This window comes from Trachemys scripta, chromosome 7 (genome assembly GCF_013100865.1).
Source record: "Trachemys scripta elegans isolate TJP31775 chromosome 7, CAS_Tse_1.0, whole genome shotgun sequence".
Classification (NCBI taxonomy): domain Eukaryota; kingdom Metazoa; phylum Chordata; order Testudines; family Emydidae; genus Trachemys; species Trachemys scripta.
Window position 1 is genome coordinate 30,945,354 of NC_048304.1, and position 20,301 is coordinate 30,965,654.

Consider the following 20,301-nt stretch of genomic DNA (forward strand, 5'->3'; position numbering starts at 1 on the left):
AGGCCCACCCCCGGCACAGGGAAGGGAAAGGGCTGAGCCCAGCCTCACGGACATAGGGAGAGGGAGGGAATTCTGTAGGAGCTGAGTCCCGTTCCCTGGGCACAGGAAGGGGATTCTATAGGGGAGGGGATAGTATAGCGGCTGAGCCCCGCCCCTGGGGGACAGGAAAAAGGAGAGGGAATTCTATAAGGGATGGGGATTCCATAGGGTCCGAGCCCCACCCCCTGGACACGAGGGGGGCGATTTATATGTGCTGGGCTTTGCTCCCCGAACACAGCGAAAGGGAATTCTTCAGGGACTGAATCGTGCCCCTCAGGAACGAGGAGGGGGAGGGGATTTTATAAGGGACGGGATTCCATGGGGCAGAACCCGACCCCCAGGACACGTATGGGGGATTTTGTAGTGGATGGGGGTTGGAGCAGTGAGACAGTATGGGGATGGCACTGGGGATGCCCGTGGAGTGGGAGACAACGTTGGGGGCAGAGGTTTCGCCCAGGCACAGGGATCGGTCTCCTCAGTGCGGGGGCGCTCTGTGCTGCATGGGGTATAGTCGCTCCCAGCACCCCCCTTCGATCGGGGTAACGGGGGCCTGCAAGGAGCGCACCGCTCTGTGTTAGAACTGGGCGGTGCATTGATGGGAGTAGCAGAGACCTGGGGCAGTTCAGTGTATCGCAAACGCCCCCTTATAGCCCAGCTCCCCCACTCCCTCCTGGGTTGGGGACTCAGAGTCGCGGGGTGTGTGTGAGAGAACTGGGGCTGCTAATAACCATCGGAGCCCCCTTATATCCCAGCCCTCTACCCCATATATCCCCGTTCCCCTCCCCGTATCCCAGTCCCCGCCTTGAGTCCTCGCTCCCCTCTCTAGGGCTGGGGAGGGGACTCAGAGTCGGGGGGGGGGGCGGATGAGACCCGGGGGGTGCCCCCATCTCCTTCCCCCCACGCTGCAGAAATAGAGCGCGGCCCCTTTAAATTTACCCAGGAGCCCTTAAAGGAGCCCCAGGGGCCCCAGGCAGGAATCCCCACCCCGGCCGGAGCAGCCTGGCTCGGCCGCAGCCGCCGTACGGAGCCCGGGAGTCCCCTCCCCGCGCGGGCAGGGCTCTGCGGCAGCCCCGAGCCTGCCCCGCGGCCCCGGCGCGGATGGACAGGCGGCCGGAGGGGGGCGGGTGCTGACGGACGCACGGACAGAGGGATGGAGCCGCCTCCCTCTCCTCCCCCCCGCCGCCCCGTCAAACGGGAGCCCCTGGACCCGGAGGCAGGTGAGAACAAAGGGGGTGGCCGGCGCCCCCTGCCGGCCCTGGGGTGTGCAGGCGCCCAGGGGACCCGGGTGGGGGGTGACGGTCCCTTTAAGACTCCCTCCAATGGTCCTTTGAAGCCTTAGAACCCCCCCCGCCCCTTTAAGACTCTCGCCCCCTCCTTTAAAGCAGCAAGCCCCCCATTTTGTAAGGAACGAATCCTCTCTCCTGCTCCCCCTATGCCCCTTTAAGACCCCCCTTCCTAAAGACACAGTCTTATAGAGCAGGTCTCCCCCCGCCACTGTCCACTTCCCCTGCCGCTTTAAGGCCCCCCACCCATCTTATTGGTCAGGGTTCTTGTCCCCTGCTTCCCTCCCCTCCCCCAGGTCTCTTAAAGGGGTAAGTTCCTCCATCCCTTTTATCCTGTGGCTCTAAAGGTGTCTCTAGGGCATTTAAAGGGGAGGGGGCACCCACGTTTTTGCTGAGGACTTAAAGGGGCAGCAACCTCTTCCCGTTGCGCTCTCAAGCCTCAGCTCTTAAAGGGGCAGGACGGTCGTGCCCTTTGCTGGGGTCCTAAAGGGCATGGAGCCCTCTGGTCACCGGACTTCTCTCTTTTGGGTAGGGGAATGGAAGTTGAGGTTGATCCCTCACCCTTTGTCCCTCTAGGTCTTTTAAAGGGACAAGAGCCCCTTCTCTTCTGAGGACATAAAAGGACAATGTCCCCAAACGGTGTACATAGCTCTGCCAGTGCCCCTCAATCGCCACCCGCAGCCCCCTGCTATCGCAGCCCTGGGCTCCCCCCCACAGCTCTGCCAGTGCCCCTCAATCCCCACCCGCAGGCCCTGGTCTTCCCCCACAGTTCTGCTGCTTGCCCCTTCAGTCCCCACATGAGACCCATCCTCCCATGCATACACTCTTGCCAAGATGCCAGGCTACAGTCTCACACATCCCTGCCCATATGGTTTGTTTCACCAGGGGAATCCCCAAGCCAGGACAACTCCGGCAGCACCGAGGCCCCTGAGTTGATGCTAGGGGGGTCCCTGGCATGGAGGACCCCCAAGGAGCACCCTTTAATAGCCCCAGGGGGGCGGAAGTACTCAGATCACTGTGAGGAGCGGGCATCTCGGCCTGGGAAGAGCCGCATCCCTGGGCGGGACCATCGGCGCTATTATCACGAGCACTGGCGGGCTGAGTACCTGATGGACTTCAACCCGGCACGGCATGGCATGATCTGCATGGTGTGTGGCAGCGCGCTGGCCACCCTCAAGCTGAGCACCATCAAGCGTCATATCCGCCAGAAGCACCCCTACTCCGGGGGCTGGGGCCCCCGTGAGAAGCAGGTCATCATCCAGAGTTGGGACGCCCACCTCGGGCTGGACGGGGAGCTTGAGGGGCACGGAGACCTCGCCCAGGCACCTGACAGCCTGCAGGGAGCACAAGGTAGAGCACAAGTCCTATGCCCCAGGCACGCCCCCCCATGCAGCCCTCCGCACTGTTCCTGCACATCCCCATCTCTGAATACCCATCCCCCTGCCCCTCTGCACCCCCAGCACTCCTCCACTGCCCTGGGCACCCACATACTGCCCTAGGCAACCCCTCCCCTGAGCGCCCCTCTCCTGAATACTGACACATTCCTCAACCCTTGGCACCCCCATTCCCTGGGCAGCCTTCCAAAGCATCTCCCCACCTTTCCTTTCCCACAGGCATGCACCCCCACTCCAGAAATCTCTCCTCTAGTCTCTGGGGGCACCTGGGTCTCAATGAGGGCCTGCCCCCACTCCCTTAGGGAATCCACGTTGCCCAAATCCCCATTAGCACCAGGGACCTCGCACTCCCCCCTGCCCCACGCACCCTTCTTGTTGGGCAGCTAAGGCCCTTCCGCTGTAGGGGATGCTCCACTCTGCCCTGGTGTGAGCCCACGTGGTGCCTAGCCCTCCCATTTGTGATGGGGGCAGCTAGTAGCTGGGGAGAACAAGATGGGGGGGGTTAGTGGGAGGGTGAGGGCATGGCAGGGGATGGGGAACTGGGGGGTGACTGACCCATCTCCATGTCCATCTCTCAGGGGGGCTGAGAGGGAGGGGTATGCAGAAGAGCTGGGGTTCAGGGTTAGGAAGAAAGGGTGGCTGGTGCCAGGGTTAGGGGTATCTGGGGAACTGCCCCATCTCTGGCTGCTCCAGGGCACTGTTGGCAGGGGCAGATACAGCCTGTGCCCCATGCCCATTTTGCTCAGGTGGTGGGGTCAGGGTTAGGGTGATGCAGGGCGCTGACCTGTCTGTCTCCCCCAGGGTTGCTGTCGGCGGGGGGCGGGTTCCGGCGTCGGCGCCGTGCCCCATGCCCATCCCCACGGGGGGCTGCCCGGCGGCCGGCGCTCGGAGGCAGGAAGGCATCACCCAGCGCCCGCCGGCTGGAGCGCTACGTGCGTGAGTCCCTGCAGAGCTGGTTCCAGGCCGAGTTCCTCATGGATTATGATGCCCAGGGCAACCGGCTGCGCTGCATGATGTGTGGGCGTGGGCTGCCCAGCCTCAACCTGGATGACATCAAGCGCCACGTGCTGCAGGCCCACCCCGCCTCGCTCGCCTTCAGCCCCGCTGAGAAGGGCGCCATCCTGGAGGCCTGGAACTCCCGCGCCCTGGTGCTGGCTGCGGGCAAGGGCTGGGCGCTGCAGGGGGAGCGCCCTGCAGGTGAGGGAGCAGGGAGACCAGGTTGAGGGGACCCCCTCGTGGATGGGGGGGCTGGGGTGGGTGTGGGACCTCAGTGGGTGAGGGGGAGGCTGGAGAGACTGGGGTGAGGGCTGGAGAGTCTGTGGGTGAGGGGAACATTCCCTCTCCTGTGCCCTCTCTGAGGGGGTGGGCTGGGGTAACAGCATGTGTCACAGGTGGGGGCAGTCCTAGCCTGTGATGGGGAGGGAGGGTGTGTGTGATATCGATCTGTGGGGATGGGAGCAGAGTATGTCGGTGCTGTTGTGGGACAATCTGTCTGTGCCTATGGGGCACCCACATGTGAACACCCCCGAGCACCTCTGTCTTGATCCCCATCTCTTCCTAGAGCCCGATGCCCCCTCCCCTGGGGACCTTAGTGCTGAGGCCTCTGAGCCAGGCTCGGCAATGGCTGCCCCAGAACCAGAGGAGAGCAGCTCCCCGGAGAGCTGGGCCAAGGAGGAGCCTGTGGCGCCGTGGGAGCTGGATGCGGGGGGGCCGCTGCGGGGTAAAGACCATCGGCGCCACTTCCAGGAGCACTGGCGGCTGGAGTACCTGATGGACTACCACGGCGAGCGGCACGGGCTGGTGTGCATGGTGTGTGGGGGAGCACTGGCCACCCTCAAGATGAGCACCATCAAACGCCACATCCGCCAGCGGCACCCTGACTCCACCCTGCTCAGCCACCAGGTCAAAGCCCTGATCGTGGAGGAGTGGAACCGCAAGGTTGCCCAGCTGGTGGAGATGGGGGCACCCCTGCCAGAGCAGGCCTCAGGTGAATGGGGGTTGGGGCTGGGGCCAACCAGCTGCTGGCCTTCCCATAGGTACTTGAGACGCTGAGGAGCAAGCCCTGCCATCCAGCCCTGGGCACCGGGGTGTTCCATGGGGCAGAAGCCGGGGGCCATGCCCTGCCATCCAGCCCTGGGCACCGGGGTGTTCTATGGGGCAGAAGTTGAGGGCCATGCCCTGCCATCCAGCCCTGGGCACCGGGGTGTTCTATGGGGCAGAAGTTGAGGGCCATGCCCTGCCATCCACCCCTGGGCACCGGGGTGTTCCATGGGGCAGAAGCTGGGGGCCATGCCCTGCCATCCAGCCCTGGGCAAGATGGGTAGGGGGAGCTGCTGCTAGCGTCTCATGGGGAGAGGGACAAGCAAAGAGGATTCAGTGCTGTGTGGCTGTCTCAGAATAGCCAGGGACAGGGTGACAGGTCAGATGGAGGCAGGGCTGCTGGGGACTTCGTCCCCCCAGGGAAGATGCCAGGGGGTGCCTAGTGTCCAAAGCAAGTGCTAGGGCTGCAGGGAGTAGAGGCAGCTGGGACCACATGCAGAAGCCCTGGCCTGTACTCTGAACGGTAACAGCCCTCGTCTGCCTCCCTCTGCTACCTGCAGTGCATGTGCTGCAAGGACCAGAACCCCACCTGGTGGCAGCAGGTGGTACTGCACCCTGCAGCCCCTCCTGTGTTCCCCCACAGTAGCCCCAGGGGTATTGCAGCCTGCAGGAGCGCAACACGTCCCCCCCTAGTGGCAGCAGGAAGCATTGCACCCAGTAGCAGCTCCATGAGTCCCCCTGGTGGTAGCGGGCGGCACTGCAGCCAGCAACAGCTCCACAAATGACCCCCAGTCACCAGCAGAGAAGCTGTGTGCCTGACCCACCCCAGGACCTGTGTGAGCACTGGCTTCTTCCAAACCAGCTCTGAAAAAGACTGGATCAGAATCAGCACCAGAGAGGCCCTTCCCCCACACAGAGCCAAGCTGGATTGGAACCAGTGTCCAAGAGGCCCTGAGTCCCCCTGCATTTGGGCTGGATCAGAACAGCACCATAGGTGAATGTCCCCTCCCCCTCCCAGCCAGGCTGGGCTCAGCAGCAGTGATCTAGAGACACCCCCCACCACACACTGCAGCTGGGCTAATTCCCCCTTCCATGGGGAGGGAGGTGGGATGTGCCATGTGACATATCCCAGCTGTGCGGTGATCTCTGAGCCATGAGGGTGGGGCCATGGAGCTCTGCTGTGGAGCCACAGGGTCAGCAATTCCATCAAGCCCAGGGATGTGGGAATGAGGCCTGAGTCTGTGCAGTGGGGGGGGAAGCAGGGGGGCCAAGCACGGTACCTAGCTTGACTTGACCTCGCTCTGTCGCCTTTCCAGGAGACTCCCAGAATCCTTTGCAGCCATCTAGCCCCGAGGAGCTGGATGAGGATGTGCAGCTACCTGCAGAGGGGGAGGGGGAGGAGGAGGAAGAGGAGGAGGAGGAGAGTGTGTTGGTGGTGGGGACGCCCCCATCCACCCCACAGAGCCCCGCTGACCCCACAGCTGGCCCCCAGACGGGCCCGGCACCTGCACCGCGGCGGGAGCAGCGGCGGAACTACCAGCTGCACTGGCGCGTGGAATACCTGATGGACTACGATGGCAGGCGGCATGGGCTGGTGTGCATGGTGTGCGGGGGGGCGCTCGCCACCCTCAAGGTGAGCACCATCAAGCGCCACATCCTGCAGGTGCACCCCTTCTCCTTGGACTTCACCCCAGAGGAGCGGCAGACCATTCTGGAGGCCTACAATGAGACGGCCCTCTGCTATGAGCCTGCTGTGGGGGAGGAGTCTGAGGTTAAGCCCTGCCCCTTCCTCCAGGCCACTCCTGCTGATGGGGAAGAGGCAGAGTTGGCCTGTGCCCCACCCACCAGCACAGCATAGTTGATGGACAGGACTCCATCTTGACTCTTGGGAGCAGGGGTGGGGGGTCCAGGCTATGGACAGACACCCCTTGCTTAGAGCGCTTGTTTGGGAGTAGGCTAGGGGGTTCTGCACCCACCCATGCTACAGACGTTGCCCCGTGAACTACACAGCACCTTCCCCCACTCCCATCCCCACCCTGATGCATCTGGTCCTCACGCACTGATACTCCATAGCCCAAGCTGCGGGGTGGGGGAAAGGGCCTCGCATGGCCCCCTGTAGCTTTTAATCCCCCCCATCCCAGCTGGGGATGGCACAGAAATGGGGTTGTTGGGGATGGGGACACATGGGGCTGGAACCCAGCTGCTCAGCGAGCCAGTGGGATAGGGTGTTTGCAAGACATGGGTGGTGGGGGGAAGGGATGAAATCATCTCCCTGCCTGGGGCAGGCACTAGTGAGCAAGGGGGCAGCTGCTCTATTTAAGGGGCCAGTTCCAAACCCCTCCTGGGACTCTTCCCGGCCCCCAGGATAGCTGGTTTGAAAAGCTAATGCTCCCCGGCTGCTGCTACCAACTCCCAGCCTCCCCCGGATCCCATCTGGCCTCCAAACGGGGCGCATCTCTTCCTGTCATCCCCCCCCGCATCCTCCCCAGCTGCAGGTTTTCACCCCAGCAGCCTCTTCCTGGCACAGGTGCAGACTGGAATCCATGTCCCTTGGAGCTAATTGGATGTAAGCCCAATGCTCCGATTGACCTCCCCTTTCCCCCACCCACTCCAGGGAAAGTGCCACCCTCTGTGGAGAGTCTAGACTGGCCTTTGCAGTTGTTTATTAGCTTAATTAGCTGCTGGAGTCATCGCACCTCATCTAGATGCAACATCCTAAGAAACTTCCTTGGGCTGAAGTTAAACTGACCCTCCCCCGCCGGCACCAGAGAGCCCCGGTAAGTAACCCGCTCCCCTGCCGAATGCCAAGCAGTGCCGCTCACGTGAGCTGTGCAAGGCCTCGGCCTCCATCACACCCATTTTTATACCAGCCCCAAGGGCGCGTGGATGGTCACCCAACTGGACCACAGCGTTTTATACTCGCTTCCATCTGGTGTCAAGGGGGGAAGCGGGGTCCCTGCCTTGAGCCGTGGGGGCTGGAATTTCAAGTACTGAAGCAAGGTCGGGAGCAGGGCTGCGGCTGGGGGGCCTCGGACGGGGGTAAGAGAGGTCGAGGCTGGGCTGCAGCTGGGGGGCCTCGGACGGGGGGTAAGAGAGGTTGAGGCTGGGGGGCCACGGACGGGGGTAAGGGAGGTCGAGGCTGGGCTGCAGCTGGGGTTGGGGCTGAGGTCTGGAGTGGGGACAGAACTGCGGCCAGGGGCCGAGGCTGGGGGCGGGAGCAGAACCACAGCTGCCAACTGGAAAAGGATGGGTCATTTTCTGCTCGAGCTGCCAGGCTTCACAAGGGTCCTGTCCTAAGCTCCCAGCTGCCCCTTGTGGGGCCAATAGCCCTGTATCCCTCCACCATGCAGAGGCAGCATCTGTTGAGTGGCAGCGATCCCTCCCCTTCATTCTTGGCTCTGCACTGGCCCCCCTGTCCCCAGTGATGGGGGTGGGGATTGATGTAGGTGCCCGTGGCACTCCTGCATGGTCCTGTCTCTGACGTAGGCTGGCAATGGGATACTGGGCTAGATGGGCCTATTGTTGTAATGAGGAGGGGGACACTGGCTTTGATGGGCCCGTTGGTCTGAGCTGGGGCAGGGAGAAGGGAGACCTGGCCCCATAGGATGCAGGATGAAAACTCCTTGCAAATCCTTGACAAGCTGGAGCCGCTGGCCCCTGACTGCCGTAGACAGACAGGGGCAACGCGGTCTCCCCCTTCCCTGCTTGCCAAAGCTGCTCCTGCTGGCAGCAGAGAACATGATGCCGCCCTACACTGAGCACACGGGGGCCTGTTCCAGCTGCTACTTTGCTAATGCTAGCCAATGTGCCCCTCCCTGCTGCATTCAGGGGCAGTGGTAAGTGGCTGCCACTTTACAAGGGGGAAACTGAGGCACAGAGGGGCTTTCCCTGTGCTTGACTCTGGCTTTCTGGAAGATGGCCCAGCCTTGCAACTCCAGGGGGTGGGAGAGCCGCTGGAGACAAACCCACCAGCAACCGCCTGTACTTGCACCCTTGCTCCTAGCCTGCTCTGAGCAGGGTACTGAGCCAGCTGTGGATCCACACTAGTGCACCCAGCCTCCTTCGCACAGGGGTAGAGTGTTACCCTAGAGCGTGGGGGGAGCCCTAGGGTTACCCCACCAACCCCTTGCTGCTGCCCCCACTTCTCCTCCAAGGCACTGGGGCCATTCAGTTTTGCTCATGTCACTCTAATCATCCATACTTGGAGATCTTTCAGTGCTTCCCCCCCGTGTCATCTCTAGGCTGGGGGAGGAGGGGGACCCGCTTTCTGCTCTCTCTGACACAGCAGCTGCCCCCTTGTGCTGGGGCAGCTCTGCTCATGTGCAGCCAGGCTCCAAAGTGATGGGTTTTAAGCAGCCTCCTCTTCAAAGTGCACCGGGACAGCCCCCTTTGAGGCTCCATCTCCGAGCAGCTGCATGAGCCCATCATCTCCACTTGCTGTAGAAGGGTTGCCTATCAAAGAACAGCAAAATGCAGCCCTGGGGCTATAATGCTGCATGGGAGGCAAGAGGGAGGCAGACCTAGTGGTTAGAGACCTGGCTTCAATTCCCTGCTCTGCCATAAACTTCCTGTGGTTCCTTGGGGAAGTTATTTAGGCTCAGTGCCCCTCTCTCTACAATGGGGATAATAGCACTGCTCTGCCTCTTGGGGGGAGGAGGGAGAATAAATGCATTAAGGATTCTGGGGGGCTCAGATCCAGTGGTACTTTAGATGAAAGGTTGCAGCTGATGGGCTGTAGGGGTAGATGGGGGCCCATTGGTCTGATCTGGGAGCATAGGGGAAGCAGCCTGGCTAGGCCCATTGCTCTGAGCCGGGGAAGATACTGGAGGTAGGAGGGGCTCGAGAGGCCTCTGGTTCTGATCCATGCTGCATAATCTAGACCAAAAAGGTGCTTAGATGTTACAGCAGAGTTGCCTTAGCACAGCTGAGGGGGAAGTGAACTGGGGATAGAAACAAGGCCTCATTCTCGTACAGCTCCTCTCCTCTACCGCAAGGAGAAACCCTGGGCCCTGGCTTGGCTCAGGTTGTGACAGTGGAAGGGGGCAGAGCTAGCACGTTACGATCTAGAGCCCATTATGCAGGGCTGGATCTGCTGCTAAACACTCCCCTCCTCAAGGAGGAATAGTCCCCGGACACGCCGGGCTCCGGTAGCTGTGAAGAGCAGAAACCAGCCATAGCACTGGGTGGTGCTGAATTCCCACCCCACACAGCTCTCAGCCGAGAAGGGGCAGGTCCTCCTCCCAGCCAAGCTCTGCTGCAGCCCAGGGTTGGCGGGGGGAGTGAAATGCAAATCTAACAGCCCTACGGCAAGCCTCACATTTACTGCCCCATGGCAAGCCCCTCCTTTCAAGAATAGCTTCGTGCTCCAGCCAGCACTGTGGCCCCTGCCTGAGCTCTTAAGAGCTGGGTGTAGCGATGGGAAGGCAGGAGCTGTGCAGCAGGCAGCTGGTAGAAATACCCAGCTCCCAGCCTTCTAGACTGAATGGCTCTTTCCTGTGAAGCTGCATAGCTAGTGTTCAAGAGCTGCCTTTGTGTAATCACGCTTCCTCACGCCTGGGGAAGTGAGCTGGGTAGGGGCTGCGCTCCCTTGTGTACACCTGGACACCAACAGCACTAGGGCCCATTCGTGCAGGCCCACCCCAGCCACGCATGGAGGTTCATAGCTCTTCAGCTTCAAGGTAGAGGCCTGAAGAGCAAAGTAGGACCGTGAGCCCAGAAATCCCTTACCCCACACAGCAGGTTTGGCGGGAGGGTGGAAGACACAAGTTAACATTCCAGGCCTTCATGGGTAACACGCCAAGTGACATCAAGCCCCTGCCCCATGGCATGGGGCTGCTTTTTCACAGGAGCTGCAGGCTCTCCCTCTGGACTCAGAAGCTGCCTGCACCCTGGAGGCATTTTGCTTGTAGATTCTTACCTTGGTTTTAGTGCTAGCTCCAGCATCTCAGAGCATGCTCTAGTGACCACGCCTGATGTGTTGGAAGTGGTTATCCAAGGGGAGTCTTCGTGGTTCCAACGCTGTTGCATGGTGTTCAGAGCCATCTTCTTGGGCTTCCCTTCTTCCATTCCAGCTCTGTATATACCCTGCTCTGGAGAGCAGGGAAGGTGGGTTCTTAACATACAAAGATATGCAAAGTTGGGACATTTCACCGTCTCCATTGGTGCATGCTGCGGGCAAGTCCAGCAAAGCCGGTTTCAGACTCACATGAAGTCTATAGTGATTGGTAGCTGCCATCGGTTTAGGTTTTTATACTTTACCAGCATAGGTACCACTAAGATGGTAGGTCACTAGGCACGGGAGCAGTCACGCTTGCCAGTGTAGGAGGTAGGTAGCCCAGCGTAGAGGCCTCACTTTCCAGAATTTTCCAGGCGTATGGAGAGTAGCAGCTTGATTCAAATCTCAATCTTCCCTACCATGAATGACGTTACAGAAACCAGATGGCAGGTTGGTGTCATTTGTTACGGACTTAGCTGTGCCCATCTTGACTAGACGCTACAATCATCTCAGTTAAGCCCTACCTGAAGCTTGAGTGGTTCCGAGTGAAATGTTTTTATACACCACCCCTCCCTCCCCCCCAGAGAGCGACTTGCTCCTTGTAGCTACCATGTAAATGTTCTGAATTATATTTATATGCCTATGTTACACTTTAGTGACAGTATTGGAATATTTGTACGTGGTCCTCGTGAAAAGGTGTTTTGCATCAGTATGTTTTTTTATATGCATATGTTTTGTAAACATGTTAAATAAAGCCTTTCAAAAGATGCAGTTTTGAAGTGCATTAATTTGCAGGGTTATCGCCTAAAAAGAACCCTACTGCCATTGCTTCTCCACTGCTTAAGTCTGCAAGATCCTTGCTTTAGGAGCTGGAGTCAATTATAATCCTTTAGGGAAAGAGGAGCATTCAGAAGAATAACTAAATGGCTCAACTGCAGAGTTTTGTTCACTGATTGAACACCTGGTCTAGCGCAGATGCTCTTAGTCACTTTAGCCGTCTTAAAAATGGTTTAGTTTCTTCCTAAACCAGGTGAACTAAATGTGCGTAGAAACAGATTTAATCATTCAGTGCTACACCTCAATGCAGACAGACTCTTCAAAACTGATTCAAGCGTCTGAGATGAGTTTGGATTCCTCTCGACCTGAGTTAGGTTGGTGCCCTGAGCTAAGCAAACTGGTAGAAACGGTCAAAGTGGTGGATGAGGTGAGTGAGTGTTTATAGCTCAATGGCAACTTCAAAATACCACACAGCTATTGCGCCAGGCAGCATGTCTGTGTTGCCATCTTTCCATAGGAGTCTTGCTGATACTCTCCTGCAGAGATGAGCTTTAGCTTGATGACAGAACGGGCCTGAGGAGTGGAGTTGTCAATCACGATCCTCAGCCCAAAGCTTTTAAGATAAGGCCTGAGACTCAATGGCCCAGCCTGAAGAGCAGGCCCGAGACCCTGACGTCAACAGAGACAGTGGAAGAGAGCCAGAACAACGCCCCATGCTCTGCTCCCTGCTCCCCCAATGACAGGTGAGCTATGGGGAATGCAGATGGCTCGCGTATTCCAGCTGCTGAAGCTAACTCCATCCCACCCACCATCTACCCCGACAATCCCCCAAGACGACTGACACAGGAAACGAAGCTGGGACCTGTCCATGGTGTTTTTTATTAATACCACATCATTTGCAGTGTGACAGGAACCGGGTTATCAGCTCCCGGGGCACTACTGTAATTTATGCTGCACGCACGCACACGCACACACACACACAGAGCTTCATTAGTAGTTTGTTTCCGGTTTTTTGTCTACATGTTCTCTTTAAAAAAAACAAAAACAAATTGCCTGGCACAAAGATCTGTTCAACGTATCTCACAACAGCAGTAACAGAACAGATGTAAGAGCTGGGCCGACAACTTCCAGTGCAGAAGAGGTCCTGGGGAAGGGGTGGAAAGAAGTCAGGGCAGGATGATCAGTGCAGTTTCCACAGGGGAAAGCAGAGACTGTGGTTTGTTGCGGTGATGCTGAGAAAAGACCAGGGCAGGAGCAAAGAGGCTTTGAATTCCCTGCACTCATCCCCACAAGCTTTGCTTGGGAGGAAGAGAAGGTGGCCCAGCCAGTTATAAGCCCTATGGCTGTCAGCACGTGGCTTATAAGGCCTGGGGGCATATTCCCTGTAATAGACTACCTGCATCTAGGCTTTGAGTCAGTTGGGCTCAGTTCAAAAGCAGAGTTGTATTTTTTGTTTGAACGCTGCCTCGCAGGGCTCGGAATTCCCATCTCCATTAGCAGATGCTGTGCTAAAAAGGAGCCTGAGCGTCTGTCTCTAAAGCAGCCAAAGCCTCCCTTCTCCCTGCCCCACTAAACTGACACGAGGGAGGTGAGAATCCCCCTCGCCCCCTTGAGCCCAAATGCTGAATGAATGGCTCATTCATCCACTGGGCATTTTCCTTCCTCTCCCCTTAGCAGTGCTTCCTTCCCCCTGGAAAAGCAACAGAGGTGGGCTTTTGGTCTAGGTCTCAGCGCCGCCAGCTTTCACCGGGCACAGCAGGCTGGTTAAAGACTGACTCCTTCTGACCAGAGGAAACTCAAAGCTACCTTCAAATAAAGTTCAGCGAGTTAACAGTGTACAAAAAATACAAATTGTGAAATATGCCGCTCTAAGACTATTCTGCACACTAGAGTGTTAAGTACCATTTCTCCACCCAGCTGGGGTTCAAAGGGACCTTTGCTCCCTGCTGCCAGGACGGCAAGCGGGCAAGGCAGCATGTGGCGCTGTCTCAGTAGTTCAGCTCAGTGGTCACCCGCCCTCCGGGGGCTGAGATAGGAGTTATGACAGCAGAGGAGTCACATGCAGAGTTCGGGGGTTGGGGGGTGGGGTGTTGTTTTTTCTCTACACAAGTTTACAGCAGTGTACAGCAGATACAGACATTTTCATCTCAGAGTAAGAAATAAAAGGTACAACCTGGGAAAGGGGTGGGGAGCACATTGCAGGAACTGGAGAGGAGAGGGATGAACCAGACTAAAGCACAGAACTGATGTCACGTAGGGGTACAAACCCCCCTTTCGATCAGCAAGGGGGAGGAGGCAGTTTCCTGGACTTCCCACCCCACCCTTTTCAGTACAAGTCCCTGACCCCCAAGGAGCTGGCTGGGGGAGTATTTGGGGAGCAGGGAATGTGGAAGTGTAGGAAGCCAAGGAGAGGGAGAGAGGGATGTCTCCTTGCAGCGATTCCCCTTGGCAGGCAGGCAAATGTTTGGTCGAGCAGAGAGCCACCCTGCCCTCATTGGAGGCTGGGAACCGAAGAGGAGCCAGCGTTCAGAGCAGCATTCGGTTCCCTGCGATCGGGGACAAGACCCTTACAATCGTTCAGGTGTGCTGAGGCCTCCCCTAACGGCTTTGACACCAGGTCTCCTTTAGTCTGGTGCACGTTCTGAGCCCAATTCTAGGCTTAGAAAAGCAAATGCCAAATAATAACAAGAAACGCTTGGAATGCAGGCTCAAGCTGACTCAGCATGTTCCTTCATAGGTACAAGTAACAATGGTTATAACTATCGCATGGAGTTTAGTAATGGCTGGATCCTGGGGCTGCCCACCCCCCAGCTTATTCTGGCTTTTTCTTCACCATTCCTGGAAGTTTTGCTTGGATCCTACAGGAAAAGAAGTGGGGAGAGGGTGAGTTTTAAGGGCCAAGAGGTCAGCTGGATGCTCATTAACGTGCGACAGGCTAGTGGTTGGATCATGCAAGACGTACATGAGGCTACAAGCTACTGGACCGGAGGCTTTGGCTCAGGCAGCAGACACCCATGCTTTGAGGCTTTCTACCTCTGCAGACATGACTGGGTTGTCACTGCACTAGGTTTACTGAGGACCCTCTGTGTGGCTCTCTTCTTTCTGTTCAGCACCTGTTCTGAAGAGCATCTTGTGCCCCAAACGCTCTTGGCTTGAGGGCTTGTGGAGGAATTTAGCGCTCACGGAAGCTGTGGAAGAATCAGACTAGACTGAAAGCTTTTGGGGCTGGAACAGTCGCATGTATGTACACACGGACAAGCACACTACACTGGGAGCTACTGGAATGCAACTAAGGGAGGGATTTTCAAAGTGTCCAACTCCCCTTACAAGTCAATGGCAGTCAGGCATCTAGAGCAGAGGTGGCCAGACTATGGTTCGTGAGCCACATGTGGCTCTTTTACAGTTTAATGGTGGCTCCTGGAGCCCACCATGCCCCCCCTTCTCCACCTAACAGACTGGCAGGGAAGGGAGCTTGGGGCTTCTGCTCTCTGGCGGGGCTCTGGGCTTCAGCCCCGCGGGGTGTGCCTGCTGGGGCCCCGAGCCTTGGCAGGCTCCTCCCATGGGGCAGAAGTCTCAAGCCCCACCTCCTGCTGCAGGGCTGAAGCCCCGAGCCCCGGCAGGTGTGCCTGGCTCTCGAGGTTCTGAAGATTATCGTATGCGGCTCAGAGAGTCAGTAAGTTTGGCCACTCCTGATCTAGAGTGTCAGATGGAACAGGCCCAGTAGCTGTAACCGCTGCGCCAACCACCAACATGCCCAGCAGAGATGTTTCTCTTCTGCAGTAGGAAGCAGCGCTCACCAGCAGCGTTCCCTCTAATTTTTTATGTCCATGTGTGGAGTGAATTTTGCTTTGTGCACCAATATGGTGGTGCACAGAATTCATGTGATGGTGGTGGGGCCGAGGGGTTTGGGGTGGGGCTCGAGGTGGGGCTCAGAGCTGGGGCAGAGGGTTAGGGTGTGGGGGGAATGAGGGCTCCGGCTAGGGGTGAAAGCTTTGGGGTGTGGCCGAGGATGAAGAGTTTGGGGTGTAGGAGGGGGCAGAGGGTTGTGGTGCGGGCTCTGGGGTGGGGCCAGGGATGAGGGGTTTGGGGTGCAGGCTGTCCCAGGGCTGCGGTGGGGAGAGAGGACTCCCACAGCCCTCTCTCGCCGCAGCAGCTTGGGGCCAAGGGAGAGGCACCTCTCCCCGGCTGCGGAAGCTCCAGTTGGGCTGGGCCAAGAGAGGGGCTCCTCTCACCAATGGCGCCGATGGGGCCTGGGGAGCTGATCCTCTCCCCCAGCCACGGCAAGTCCAGGGCAGGTCCGCACTGGGGCTGGCGAGAGGGGCGCCTCTCCCCTCCGTGATAGGTCTGCGCTACTTGCCTCCAAGGAAGCCTTACTAGCCAAGAGCAGTTTGAAGAGACAATGAACTTGCATGGTCCATATGAAGTCAGCAGATCAGGTGCACCCCAACCCCTACTAGCAATGCCTCTCAGTCATGGCTCATTCACAACAGCTAAGTCCAGTTCAGATTGAGTCGGTACTGCTGCACCTAGAAGCCCCACTATGCTGGCAGCTGTACAGACAGAAGGTCCAATCCTCAGGAGAGGAGTCGTCCTCTGCCTGGGACTCCTGGCTCTCAGGTGACAGGGAAGGTGCTATTTTGATAGTGGGGTTTTTAGAGAAGTGCTGAGTGGACTCACTTTGCAATAATCGACTTAGTCTGGTCCCGGATGATTCCAACGTAGTGATCGATCTGCGTCTACGGAAGAACCAACGGGTTAGGACAGCTGTAAGGGGAAGTGTATCCAACAGACAGCAGTAGTGCTTCCCTGAATGGCTGCCTCAGTTTACCTTTTAAGGCCAGATAGGGCCATCACGACCAACCTGACCTCTGTAACGTAGCTACCAACTTAGCATAGGCAAACTTTAGCTAGGACCATGGAGACTCCAGATATTTCTGCATTTCTCCTCTGACGAAGCCACTGCCTTAAATTCACATGCAGCACATGGGATTCTGACAAAGTCTATTGCAGGGTATTTTTACAGTGTTTGGAGGAGGATCCAGTAGCTAAACAAGCTGCTAAACGACGCGTGTGCTGGGAGACTGTGATGACTCACCTTATATTTCTCATAGACAACTGGAATACCGAAAATCAGCAATTCTCCTGCAAGAGACAGACAGGTCACTGGGAAGACAATAGCTCTTTGTACTCTGGCTGCCCATGGAAACGTACTGCCTTGTGTAAGGAGCAGCCCTGTTGCTTTCAGAGAATTACTGCAATACAGTCAGCATCAGGACAGGGCTCTATCTATGCCCTCTTTACTTCAGCCCCTCACAATCTCTAACAGAGCTATCCTCCCAGCACCCCGGAGGCAGGGCGGTGCTGTTATCCCCATTTTACAACTGAGTAACAGGCACAGAGAGACCAAGTGACTTGCCCAAGGTCACACAGGATATCTGTGCCAGAGCAGGGAATTGAATCTGGGTCTCCTAGGTTCCAACCTAGTGTGCTAACCACTTGGCCATCCTTTTGGCTCCTTAATACCCATTAGTAAATGCTATGGGGTGCTCAGAGTAGAACCCTGGTTTCCTAACTGCTAGTCCCTTCCCGTAAGAGAACTAAGGGGTTAAACAGAGGTTCGTTGGTTAGGGACGGACAAACTAGAAGCTGATGAAATGGCTCCCAAAGCCTAGTCTTTGAGGTCCACGTTAATCTACACTGGATGGGCTCCTTGACTGACAATGAAAGGAATAGGTTGCTAGATAGACCAGGAAACGCCCCCACCTCACAGAGGCCCATTGCCTTCTTGAACTGAGGCCGCTCTCTTACCAAGAATGAGGAGGGTGATCCCATTGAACACAGCCCCGACGTACGTCATCAGCCACATGACAACTGCCAGCTGGAAAGGGAACAGTGCAGTTCTGTTAACGGGACACAGCCATGCTGCTCAGCAGCACTGACCTGCTTCCATGCAGGCTAGATCGGCGCCATGTTAGCGCACCAGTCACTGTATGCTGATCTGGGCACCTTGGTATTGAGTTTTGTTTTATTAGAAAGGTCACAACAACACTTAGATTCTAAAGTCTTTGGGGCAGGGAATGTCTGTTGTGTGTGTACAGCACCCAGCACAAAGCCTGGCCCATGACTGGGGCTCCTTGGCGCTGTAATACAAATTTCTAATGTTATTTCACCAACTATCTTCCTCAGGCAATGGCCTGTCCCATTGATCTCTGGTTTATCTGTTTGTGCCACTATTTTCCCGCTTCAGATCTGCCCAGAATTTAGCTCGGGCTGCAGAGCAATAAGGAAGATTCCCCAAGGCAGATATCACCAGAGCCAGGCTTCCCTCCTGAAGAGTCACTGCCCAACAATACCCCCTGCCACCAGGGAATCCCCCCACCAACCTTCAGGGAATCCACCAGGTCCTCCACCAGGAAGAGGCGGATGATGAGTTTGAGAGCTCGGTTGACATGCACCATTGCATCATTTACGTAGTTGTGGAAGGCCTCTGAAGAGAGCGTGATATCGAGGTCCAGGTAGGCTCTGGAAGAACAAGAGAGTTGCACCCAATGAGAGACATCCCTCTACTAATAGTATGACTCTCCCCCCGCCCTCGGGGCCAAACCATGCACAGAGGTAGAGGAGTGTGCTATTGCTTATGGTCTAATGAATCCTTTAGCTCAGGCAGTAGAGCCTCATCCTTTTAGATTCGGAGATCCCAAGTTTAGACCCCACAGATGATATGTTCGGGGCATTGTTACTCAGGGAGGACTAAAGGTAAGAAGCCCCAATGGACTGGATCCTTCCAATGCCTTCCACTAGGAGCAGAGAACAACACTGAGCAGGCCCCACGGCCAGGAGGAGAGGGGAAATTATTTGGGATTTGACCCTGGAAGTTCAAACCCGTTACACTTACTACAAGAACCAGATAGGGTGGGAGAAAGGGCAGTGGTGGGGAACTGGGACAGCACCATCCTGAGTGATAACTGAGGGAAGAAGAGGTCTTCAAACACATTTACACTTGCTTTGGAAGCACCTGCTGCATTTGAAGTGGCATCAGCAGGATTAGTGTGGAAGAACATCCCAGTATGGGAAATCTTCAGAATTGTGTGGCTCCGATCCAGTTAGTTCTTCCCTGGAGGATGCGGACATTTGCAGTGTTTATGCACTGACCCCTTCACTGTGGACTTGACATGAATATTGATGTTGAGAGGTGTTTTTGAGAGAGGAGATCACAAACTGTCAACTCTGCGGCAAGGGTAGTCATTTAATGTTTGTACAGCACCTAGCAGAATGGGGCCCAGCCTGGCCGGAGCTTCTAAGTACCACGATGATGTAAGATGGATAGTATGGATATCATCACTGTTCGGGTTCTAAAGCCACAGGTTCCACCAATTACTTTGGGAATCTTCTCTGCTGCAACCACTGGCAAAGTAAGGGCTTGTCTACATGGGGAACTACTCCTGATTAGCTACCTGCATGGATGCTCTTATTCTGGAATAAAAGCACTTTACTCCAAATTATCTTAATCCACTTCCAAAATTCCAAATTAACTGTTCCTAATCTGCTTCAAATTCACATCCGATTTTATTTCAGATTAATTTTCAGGTTTAGATAAGCCCTAAACCATTTGCCTGATTATGGTAGCCACAAGGGACTACAAGTCAGGATTGCGACCCCACTATACATACACAATACGAGGCAGTCCCTGCCCCAACAAGTTTATGTTTAAGTAGTTTTGTTGCCCCACAAAGCTTGCTGTGTGTATAACAACCAGGATGCTGCTAGAAGCTCTTACTCCAGCAGGGGGCACTGACAGCTAGTATCACAAAGTCGCTCCATTCTGGGCAATGGTTCCAGTGGGGTGGGACGGTACCTAGCTCATGAACTGCAGGGCAGTCGCTCTCCTGGCACAGGACACAGATTAACCAGAAGAGGGGAAGGGAACATGATATTGTGTGACCCATCTTGCTCCTATTTCCACTATACCAGTGCTACCACATGCTGAAGAGCTCAGGGCACGTCATTCCAGTTAGCTATGTAACTGTAGGGGCTATCCAATGGCTACACCTATAAGAACAAAGGATTGGCTCACTTGAATGGATGTCCCTCTTCAGACTTCTGTACGGCTTGGATGACAGACTTGTAGACTCTAAAGCTGATAGTGACTGACAGCAGCGCCAGGATGAGGTAAGAAACCACGCTGATGACGCTGAAGGCAGCCAGAGAGAGTAGCATGATCAGTGACGTGCCAAAGACAAAGCCTGTCTTCTTCACATCCCGCCAGAAGATCAGATCGTGCACTGCCAAGGAAAGGGACAAAACAAGAGGAAGTTACGGAGGCGGTAACAGAAGTGGAGAGTGTTGGACAGTGCGGGATCCAGTACAGGCCCTTGTTAATCGTCACTCAGATGTAGCTTTATTGGCCTATAGCATAGGTTCCCTTGCACTATACACTATGGATAACAGGTCCAGAGGCCCAATCATAGTCACAAACGCATTTGCAGATATGTAACATTAAGCAGCTGTATACTTCTTTAATGAAACCAAAAGGGAAAATCCTTTCTAACTAGTGTTTCTTTAGCACCAGGTAATCAGTCTCCATACAACATATCTCACAGAACACAGGGGATGGACTCAAAGCCAGACAAGAGGCAACAAACCCAAGGCAGAATTCTCTTAGCTTTCAAACTCTCGGCCCCACTGAAGAGAGGCAAGTATGAGCCTTGCTTCACACTCCAGGAAGCAGCAATGTTAAGCAGTTTGTGTGAAGTCACTCTGCAATATCAACAGC

At 56.2% G+C, this 20,301-nt stretch overlaps 2 protein-coding genes across 4 annotated transcripts in view; one reads left to right on the forward strand and one right to left on the reverse strand.

The window, feature by feature from the left end:
• The first annotated feature begins 44 nt into the window (after positions 1-44).
• On the forward strand, positions 45-11,518 carry C7H11orf95 (chromosome 7 C11orf95 homolog). Its single transcript, XM_034776683.1, has 5 exons — positions 45-1,256; positions 2,208-2,672; positions 3,518-3,913; positions 4,278-4,703; positions 6,073-11,518. The coding sequence occupies exons 1-5, from the start codon at positions 1,190-1,192 to the stop codon at positions 6,612-6,614; spliced, it is 1,896 nt and encodes a 631-aa protein (XP_034632574.1). The 5' UTR covers positions 45-1,189; the 3' UTR covers positions 6,615-11,518.
• Positions 11,519-12,384: 866 nt separating this feature from the next.
• Positions 12,385-20,301, reverse strand: part of RTN3 (reticulon 3) — a 35,149-nt gene continuing 27,232 nt past the window's right edge. For all 3 annotated transcript variants that reach the window (XM_034776493.1, XM_034776492.1, XM_034776491.1), the window contains 6 exons: positions 19,603-19,810; positions 17,912-18,050; positions 17,337-17,406; positions 16,624-16,670; positions 16,206-16,264; positions 12,385-14,386 (listed from right to left, as the gene is read on the reverse strand). In XM_034776493.1, coding sequence (XP_034632384.1) covers positions 14,341-14,386; positions 16,206-16,264; positions 16,624-16,670; positions 17,337-17,406; positions 17,912-18,050; positions 19,603-19,810 — 569 coding nt within the window. In that variant the 3' untranslated portion in view covers positions 12,385-14,340. The remainder of the gene's footprint in view (positions 14,387-16,205; positions 16,265-16,623; positions 16,671-17,336; positions 17,407-17,911; positions 18,051-19,602; positions 19,811-20,301) is intronic.

Coding starts and splice junctions, on each gene's coding strand:
- C7H11orf95 (XM_034776683.1), top strand. CDS start 1,190: ATGGAGCCGCCTCCCTCTCCTCCCCCCCGCCGCCCCGTCAAACGGGAG. Junction 1,257..2,207: donor GCCCCTGGACCCGGAGGCAG/GTGAGAACAAAG, acceptor TTGTTTCACCAG/GGGAATCCCCAAGCCAGGAC. Junction 2,673..3,517: donor CAGCCTGCAGGGAGCACAAG/GTAGAGCACAAG, acceptor TGTCTCCCCCAG/GGTTGCTGTCGGCGGGGGGC.